The sequence below is a fragment of the Calypte anna genome, chromosome 5A, assembly GCF_003957555.1.
Source record: "Calypte anna isolate BGI_N300 chromosome 5A, bCalAnn1_v1.p, whole genome shotgun sequence".
Lineage (NCBI taxonomy): Eukaryota > Metazoa > Chordata > Aves > Apodiformes > Trochilidae > Calypte > Calypte anna.
The window spans coordinates 17,903,509-17,913,561 of NC_044251.1; the positions used below are offsets into that span (position 1 = coordinate 17,903,509).

General features: G+C 44.7%; 1 protein-coding gene across 1 annotated transcript; it reads right to left on the reverse strand.

Moving 5' to 3' along the window:
* Window positions 1–2,697: 2,697 nt before the first annotated feature.
* On the reverse strand, window positions 2,698–8,499 carry CFL2 (cofilin 2). Its single transcript, XM_030451816.1, has 4 exons — window positions 8,359–8,499; window positions 6,538–6,845; window positions 6,361–6,437; window positions 2,698–6,269 (listed from the first exon to the last, which is right to left on the reverse strand). Exons 1-4 carry the CDS (start codon window positions 8,359–8,361, stop codon window positions 6,157–6,159), a joined length of 501 nt encoding a protein of 166 aa, XP_030307676.1. The 5' UTR covers window positions 8,362–8,499; the 3' UTR covers window positions 2,698–6,156.
* Window positions 8,500–10,053: the final 1,554 nt, after the last annotated feature.

The window sequence follows — 10,053 nt, forward strand, 5'->3', positions numbered from 1 at the left end:
AGTTAGAATCAAAGACAGGTGTGTTTGTCAAAACAGGTAAAAAAACCAGAAGTGGTTAGCACTGTGACCCTGATAACTGCTTCATTTGGCCTTATCTGTGAATAAGGCATTCAACCAGCTTACTAAGCCTTTACCTGAGAAAAATTAAGATATTCAGTTTCCACAAATTTTCTGGGTTGGGCTGCTACACACAAACCTGAACAGGTTATTCTCATCAGAATAACCCAACAGCCAGAGATGGTGCAAACACGTTTAGTAGCCATGTAGGCTGATGCCATTCATTTGTTTCCTATGGGCGTTCTACAAGATGCCTTTCTACTTTAGTCACACAGAAAAAATATTGTTTAGGAATTCTGGTTACTTGGAAGGAGAGTTCTGGGAACTGATTTTGAAGCGTGGATTCAAAGAAATAATGCAGCACTGCAAAGAGAATTCACCAACTCAGAATAAAAAACCTCAGGTGACAGATTCTTCATCAGTACACGCTACTGTTTCTCAAAAGAGTTTATGCAGGCAATTAATTCTGTGAACCAGGAAGTGTATCAAGTCTAAGTCATGCTTAGACAATACTGTCAATGCTCAAAAATGTGACCATCAATTACATTTGTCACTTGCAGTCACCTAATTAAGAACTGCAGCAGTTCATCCTCTCTCTCCACCTAATGGCTTAATTATTGTTTTGGTGTAACTAAAAAAATACACATTTTTTAGGGGTTCATGCAGCTTAGGTTCACCTTCACCACCTCTGTATCACTAACCAGAAGTCCCATTATAGCATGGCTTTGATTTTATAGGACTAAAACAGATTTCACTGGTACATGTTTGTATGTTCATATTTCATTGCTTAAAAGCATTGAGCCAGCTGGGACTGTGGAATCACTGTGTTCAGGCCTAGCAAAAGGTAACATAAACTCAGGCTTTACAGTTTCAAACTCATGCTGAAATTAAAAGGAAACAGATCTTCCACTGTAAACTCCCCGCCCCGATATACAGGCCTCTATGAAAAAATGCTTCTTCTCAACTTTCCTCTGCTTCCTTGCACCTTGTTTGCTACATTCAAATTTCTCTTAACCAGCTAAAATGGAAGCTTAGCTCTCATGTTAGCTTTATAGAAGGTCAGATGAAAGCAGTGCTGCCACTAAAAGGAAGCAGATACAAATAAGGCTCTGTAAACCAGTTCTCAAAATCAGATCTCTTTTTCAAGGCAGTGTGTACCCTGCAGCTGTGCTCACCAAAGAGTAACTGATGCTTTTAACTTTATGCATAATGGAAAAGCTTTTGAGGAGCATAATATTACAGCTTTTAATTTTTCTAAATCAAATCCCTACAATCACAAACAAGGGAAGGGAAAACCAGATACTAAAAGGTACAAGTGGAGATTGTCCGTAAAGCTTTACAGAAGATGGTGGGCAGATGGTAGGGATTTGCAGTGACACAGCTGTTTTTAAAAATAAAGAGGTGGAAGAGGAGAAGGCATGATTACAGCTACGCACACATTCCTAAGCCTGTTAGCACAAGAATGAAAATTCAGCTCACAGCAGGAAATCGAAAATAGTGTAATTTTTAATCATCTGAATTACCTTTAGAAACATTTAAAATAATCAGCCACACTTTCTAGTTTCTTTTCTAGTAATTTTCTAAGTAACTACCAAGTACAGCTGACAAAAGTATTAAACTACGATGAGATATTTAAAAAAACGTCAAAATTACTTTCAGTGCCTCCAAATTCTTATGCACAAAAGTGTGCACATTTTTTGCTGTAAGCCTTCCAGTACAAAACAAAAATTCTATTATATTATCAAATACACAACATAAATTATCTTACCTGTTTTGAGTTCCCTGTTAATGGCTTTTTCATTTTTGTATCTTCTTTGTTGTTGTTGTTATTAGTAGATAAACAATGCAAGGAGTAGTAAGATATATGGGGGTTATTGTAGATTTAACAGTGTGGGGGGTTAGGCAGGGAAACAGCCAAGTTCAAAAGGATATCAAGCACTGGATATGAATATAGTAAGTACAGGACATTTGTTTAACTAAGCAGTAACTTGGTAAAGATACTAAATTTCACAGAAACCTCTGACTCATTTTTAGTGCATATTCTCATATAATACCCCCCTGCAGCCACACACAAAGTTTATGTTGGGTAAATACAAAACATTGCTCTTCTACAGTGTAAGATTCTCTGTCTTCCCCAGAGAATCCAAAGAAGCTGCTTCTTGATAGCTTTGCTCACAGAATTAACTCTCTTCCAGCTAAAATTTTACATTAACAGGAAAGATACCAGTGATACCAAACCCATCAATCTTTTGATCATTCTTCATGGAGTCACCTTTTTCACACCACATCAGCTCCCTTTCTTCCAAATACTAAAAATGACTTCTCAGTATAAACACACCATTTGCTATCTTGCTAAAAAAATATCTCATTGTCTGAACATATGAGCTGGGCCCAAACACAAGACAATGGTCATCCAGCATCAACCCACCAGAAGCTACTTTACACCTCCATCTGGAGCCACTGGTCCTGGCTTTTGCTACAGCTGGGTATTAAACTGAAGAGGAAGCAGGTGAAACCCGTGACATTAATACATATACTCCAGAGTCTGCTTTCAGTGCCTGGGCTGCTGCCAGCCCAAAGACAACAGCAAGGTGATCAGTGCAGCTGCTACCTAGCACACAAACACACTCAACATCTGAAGACATTTAAATTAATTTTATTTATACCAGGTTTTCAAAATCAGAAATATTTCAAAAGAAATTCAATACTTATAGACAGGTGCTACATTGATGATCTTTCATCTACCATTAGTGCCATGTTTTCACTCTACAGCCATCAACTTACCACCACAAACTAAGGGGAACTTACAGAAGTTTATAAAAAATAGGCAGACATTAAAATTTGGTTTATACTGGAATTGGCATAAGAGCGTAAAGCTTAGTATCAAACTGTGGCAATTGCTGTATTCCATCACTTGTACAGAGGGAAAGAAAAAGCCTCTTCCACTTAAGAGAAATGCTTTGGGTTTTAACAGAACGTACTCAAAATCCATTTAACGATTGGATTAGGAGCAATTATTACACTGAAGTCCATAGAGATTTAAGATTTGCATTTCTAAAATTGCCACAAGCATAAACCTCACCTACTCACACTAGTCTTGGACTGATTTCCCTTTTCAGAGAAATCAAACCCATATTTCTATACCTCTTCCAGGATTTACCATATCAAACACAACAACTGCTGGTTCTGAAGTTTTTTTTTGAAAAAAATTGCCATTTCTGCACAAGCTACTCTCATGAAAATTTTATTTAACATTTCTTTATCAATAAAATAACTGAAGCCAATATACCCAAAAGTCACATCTACACGGAGACACACAGAAGATACTCAGCTTGAGAGGATTTTCCTCCTCCTCTCGATCACAATGAGGCCCTCACCATTTTGCATAATGACAGAAAACAACAGCTGACAAACCATTTTGGAACAGATGCCAGCTGTCTCTCATTTGTTTTATAATTCAAACAGTAACAGTTCTGTAGCACTTTATTGGTGGTTTTTTTATTTTATTTCTTAAAGCAAGCCATCTGAATTGGACCTCACATCAGTCAGTCAGTCATTTCATGGACAACTGAAGGCAGGTTGATCCTTTTGGATCCAAAGCTTGTTTTGGTAGGAATCTTACATAAATACAGTTTGTGCTTCAATTTTATATCTACTTGGACTGAGTGAATATACACCTAAGCTAGTTTTAAAAAAAAAAAAAAAAAAGTAACCCTTAATATTCAACTTGGAAGCCACAGACATCTTTACAGATTGTTTGCAGCAGAGACAAACAACAAATTTAAACACAGTACTGCTTAAAAAAGTTTACTGTCTAAAATGAAATTCAAATGGTTTATTAAAATTTAACATTTTCAGATTTGGCTTTTCTCTAAAGAAACCATTTAAACCTTGTGAAAATCAGTTAAAAGATCATTTCATTTTACTGCACTGAACTCAAGTCAAACATAAAGCACAGAGTAGATTTTTACATTAAACTGGGCTTTGCACACAACGTGAATAATCAGAAGTAAAGAGACTACTTGGAGGAATAAAAAGATTTTTTTTTCATATCTAGACAACATGCATACCATCAGTTATTTCTCAACCTTAAAAGGTACCTGAAAGGAGAGTTTTGTAAAACAAAACCAAGACTCATTAATACACTTAGTAAGTCAGTGGTCGCCATGCCTTTTTAGTTAAATTCTAGCATAGTCTACATAGAACAGCTAACACAACGAAGTGTGCAAGTCATAGGGACAGCCAGAAGCCTGAAACAAAGTCTTAAAGTTCTACAGGACAAGAGAGCCAGAACACAGTACCACTAGGTTATTTGAACTATTAAAAGAAAGAAAAAATTATTATCTCCTTCCTTGTTGAAAAAGGGCTATGAACTGAACATGAAGGGCCCGTAATTTAAAGTTCCACAGTTCTACTCTTCCAACTTTTTAAAGTAAGGTAATGACAGAGAGCATTCCTGCTAGCAGCATGTACAGTTTGGTTGTGAGTGGCTGCCTGACAGCAAGCACTCCTTTCTGCATACCAGGAGAATCTTGTCCAGTTTTGCCATTTGTGGATAATGATGACAAGATACAAAAGCATGTGTTTGCCATAAATAGCTCTGGCTAACGGAGGATTGCTCACAGAGAGCAGATCAAATTCTCTATAAGGAGAGCATTATTTGGCTCACAGCCAAACATGTCCCCAGTGCAAGCCTCAGTAGCAGCAAACACTTTCCAGTTCTATTTACATAGAAGCTAACAAGTAGAACAGTTCATTTAGGCTGTTTCTTGTACCCAATCCATCTCAACTGCAACACTCAGGAAAACAAAAATCATTTATCAGATTTGTATTTGCATATTATTAACTGTGACTACACACCAACTCACCGAAAGAGCTGACAAGCTGTAAGATTTCGTGCACGGTTTTACTCTGACATGTAGAACTTTAAGAACATTTAGGTACGAAACACACTGCGTGGCTAATTACTTGGTATTTTTACACTTCTGACACAAGTGTTTCATGGAACTAATGGTCTCTAGTAGTGGTAGCTTCTACTTGAACAGTAAACTAGGATCAGGTCCTTTATCAAATGATCGGAACAGAGACATAAAGTATTATAAAGCAGTGCCTAAATCATGACTAGGAACGAAAAACTTGCATTATTTAAGATGAGATTAACAATTGTTTATCTTTACAATACTTCCCACAGAAGTTATTTGAAATATGCTTAAATTAAACATACCTAAAAACTGTATTTTCCAATGAAAACAAGGCAACGTTCTGTAATAAGCCACAAGTTTTATTGCAGCGTGGCCAGTTTTTGATCTCAAAAAAAACAATGTTCCATTTAAGGCTCTCTTTAATACAGAAATTGCCACCATGACTGATGTTTTACAAAACTTTAGTGTTTCAAGACTCACATGGTAAACAGATAACTTCTACTCCTGTTCAGTAGTGTACATTCAATGGAAAACAAAAGGCATCATACAGCTACTTCAATTATAAAGATATGCATGTAACAGGAATGAAACTGAGGTACTACAATAATCTGATGACACAGTTACAGCAACTTAATTGGCATCCCTTTGGGGGGGGGGGGCGGGTCAAACATATTACAAAAAAGTGCTTTAAATGCATAGTGTTGTGTGCTGCCATGTCACAAAAATAGGCTTGTCAAGGCAGGTGAGGTGTATGAATGCACAAGAGCCTCATGGAACTGCAATCAAGTGCAACTGTAAGTAATACTGAATAGAGTCTACCATCCGACCAGTGGACAATACTTTCAAGGCATTCAATTAGCTTACCCTTTGCTGTCTGCTAGACTATTCACATTAACTATCACATTCATTGTACGTGTTGCAAGGAATGCCTGCTACGTCAGTTTTGGCTAAGTGTATGACGTGAAAGCATTCCTTGGATCCTACACAAAACTACCAGGATTAAACAGTCTAATGGCAATCACTGGTAGACTGCTTAACAATGACATCTCCTTCAGGGGCATTAGGAAAGGGACTTAATTTTTGAGGAGGGAACGGGATGGGGAGACTAATACTATTCCAATTGAACGAGCTGCAGAAATGGAAGCTCCTTAGATCCAGATGGCACTTGTCTGTCTTTTTATAAGGGTTTTCCTTCAAGTGAAACTACCACGTTGCCTCCCAATTTCTCTCCAAGTGTTGAACGGTCCTTAATATCATCCAAACCATTTACTTGCCACTCATGTTTAATACCTGAAAGACAGATGGACAACAGCATACTTGTGAGAACCTCAACATCTAAACAGCATTATAACTGATGAGCAAAGCATTTTTAGGTCTGTACCTGTAAATTTCTTTTTAATGGCATCTTTAGAGCTTGCGTAGATCATCTTGCTTTTTAAAGGTGCGCTTTCAGGAGCCCTTTAAAGTAAAGAAGAAAACCACAACATAACAGTTATTCAGTCATACAGCACTCACTCCACAATACTCGATTTTAACAGCAAGCTTTGCCTTTACACACCAGAATATAAATACCAGGTCTTCTTTCTTAGATTCCTTTGTCTCATATGTGGCATCATACAAAGCGTATCGGCAATCGTTCAAAGGTAGCAACTTGACAAAGGCTGTATAGGGGTCCTCCACAGTATCTCCAATGTCACCAACCAATATCTGCTTTGCCTCTTCTACAATTATTTGCTTTTTGTCATCACTTAAGCAGAAGAGAACGGCTTTCTTTCTTTTTTTAATCTCCTCTGGGGTTGAAGATTTCCTTACTTTCATGTCATTAAAAACCTTTATGACTTCATCATTCACTGTTACTCCAGAAGCCTGTAAAATAAGATCAAAGGAATAATTTTAACAGCAAAAATTAACACTCACTAGAAAGGAAGATAGCTCACAGTGCTAGATAAAGAAGTCTGCCTGCCCCCATAAGAATAAAAATACTGTATTCAAACAGAACACACTATGAATTTAGTAATTTTTCCAGGATTGGAGCAGAAGATATGAAGGTGTAAATTCTGTACTCTCTTGTTGTAAGATCCCAGCCTCTTCAGTTACAATTCTGGATAGGAGCTTTATACAAGCAGGCATACAACTGTACTAGTACTCCAGCAGTTTTCTAGTACCTTAGCATGTGCTTGGCTTATCTGGGGGGAGGGGAGGACACGAAGACTTCATGGTTGGTGGGAACTCAACATAGGAGGGGAGATTGTAGTTTTGGGTTAGGATGGGGGCGGGTTTTTGTTTTGGGTTGTTTTTTGGGTTTTTTCTTAGTAGAACAAATGCTACAGCAGCAGTTCACATCCAGCACAGTCATAACTCTCACTTGGTTGGGTGATGTAAGGCACCACAAGCAGCAGAAATGTTTTCTGCATTGTGTCAGCTTCCATACAGCACTTTAAAAACTTCAGATCTTTATTTCTTACTGCTCTACGAGTATCATTTGATTGTTCTTCCCTCACACAAATATATCAGACACAATGCTACCACACCGCCTAAGGCAAGCAAGCCGTTCAAAACCCGATCCTAAACCAGCAAGAAAACAAAACACTGACAGGGCAAACGGAGAGCTCGGGACAAATAGGAAATAACGTAGCACGCCCCACGGCGAGGGAGGGAGGGAGCGAACCCCATCCGCAGCGCCCCAGCTCCCGCTCGAATCACCCCATCAGCAGCGGCGAGCGCTGCCGGAGCCGGCTGCCTGGGGAAGGCGGGCAGGTGCACGGCTCCCTGAGAGCCGCCGGCTTTGTCCCCGCGGGAGCCCGCCTGCCGCCTTCCCCGGCTTTGTTCGCGGGAACGGCGTCCCACAGCCCCGCGTCCCACAGCCCCGCTCTCCCCTACCCTCGCTCTGGCCCCAGCGCCACCGGCGCTTCCAGCGGATCGTACCCCCTCCAGCCGGGGACAACCCTGGGGCCTGGGCCCCGGGCGGGCCGCAGCGGCGGTTCCCCGGGGGTTCCGGCGGGAACCCGTCTGCCTGCGCCCCCGGCCCCTCAGGCGCTCAGACCGCCACCGGCACGCCCGGGCGATGCCGCAGGGAGCGCTGCGCCGCCCGCCCGGCCCCAACCGCCGGCCCCCGGCCCCGCAGAGGCCACCGCGGCCCGCCCCGCCGCCCGCTCCTGCCCCGCGGCCGCTCCCACCGCCCCTTCCCTCCGCACCCGGCTAAAATTAGACTAAAATGGCCGCCGGAGGCCGCGGGGCCGGGCCGCGCCAGGCCTGCTCCGCTCTGCTCTGCTCAGCTCAACCTCGCGCCCCACCGGGCCGCCCGGCCCCGGCTCCGGCCCCGGCCCCCGCGGGCCGCACCCTCCGCCCTCCCCGCTCGGCCGCGCCGTGCCGCCCTTACCATGGCGCCGGGTCCCGGGGCGGCGGCGGCTGCCTGCGGTGCGGGGCTGCTGCACGCAGGAAAGCGCTACGCTGCGCTGGGGGCGAGGCGGGCGGGGACTCGGGCCGGGCGGGGGATGAGCCGCGGCGGCCGGGGAGGGCCGGTCACATGGGCCGCGCCGCCACCACGTGCCGCCGGGCCGCGCCGCGCCGGGCCGCCCCTCGCGGGGCAGGGCTGGGCCGGGCCGGGCCGAGCGGGGTCGGGCTGGACCGGGCCAAAGCTGCAGGCGGCGGAGCCGTGTAGCCCTCCCGGCGGAGGTGTAGGGCCTCCCGCTGCCCCGCGGCTGCGGCTGGCAACGCCCGCGCGGCTGACTCGGCCTCGCAGCCTCCGGCGTCCACCCCTGGCCGGCCCCAGGCCTGTCCGGGCGGGCCGCCGGCTGTTTGGGGTGCGACGCAGTCCCTCAGCTCGGCCGGGAGCACAAGCAGCCGGTAGTCGCGTCAGGTTGGGCTCGCTGGCAGCACGGCTCCTTCTGGAGCTGGCCGCCACCGCCCGCAGCCTGGATTGATCCCTGCCCTTCCCCGCATCTCCTGCCCATGTGGCTCCCTTTACTAAGGTGCTCGCTGCTGCTCAGTACTCGCGGCTTTCGCGTCCCCCGCTGTTGAGGTTCCATGGCCAAGCGCTCTCTGCCTGCCAGCTGCCAGCACACACCTAAGAAGCGCCGGCACGGGGGGCATTTCGTGGGGTGCTGTGTGCTGTGACTACCGCTCCGACAGGAGCTGTGGTGCTGCCGTGGCGGTCTGGTGCAGAGACAGCACCTTCTGTATAGTTGAAAGAGTTGCACAGAATCATCAAAGTTGGAAAGACCGTGTCCATCTGTCAACATCTTTTCCCCCTGAATAAAATACATCCCCACCCCAAAAAAAAAAAAACAAAACAACAACAACAAAAAAACCAAACAAAAAACAACAACAACAAAAAAAAACACCTGATAGAGCACATCCTGAAATCCCTCATCTTGGCCAGGTGGCCAAGAAGGCCAATGGCATCCTGGCCTGTATCAGGAACAGTGTGGCCAGCAGGTCCAAGGAAGGGATTCTTCCCCTGTACTCAGTGCTGGTGAGGCCACACCTTGAGTACTGTGTCCAGTTCTGGGCCCCTCAGTTCAGGAAGGATATCAAGGTCCTGGAGCAGGTCCAAAGAAGGGCAACCAGGCTGGTGAAGGGACTTGAGCACAAGTCCTGTGAGGAGAGGCTGAGGGAGCTGGGGCTGTTCAGCCTGGAGAAGAGGAGGCTCTGGGGAGACCTCATTTCTGTCTACAACTCCCTGAAAGGAGGTTGGAGCCAGGGGGGGTTGGGCTCTTTTCCCAGGCAACTCTCAGCAAGACCAGAGGGCACGGTCTCAAGTTGTGCCGGGGGAGGTTTAGGTTGGATATTAGAAAGAATTTCTTTACGGAGAGGGTGATCGATAATTGGAATGGGCTGCCCAGGGAAGTAGTGGATTCTCCATCCCTGGAGATATTTAAAGAGACTGGATGTGGCACTCAGTGCCATGCAGCGGTAGCGGATCAAGGGTTGGACTTGATCTCAGAGGTCCCTTCCAACCCAGCCGATTCTATGATCTATATGGATTTTAAATACTCTCAGGCATGGTGATTCCACCACCCCTCTGGGCAGCTCATTCCAATGCATAACTATTCTGTCAGTAAAGAAATTCTTC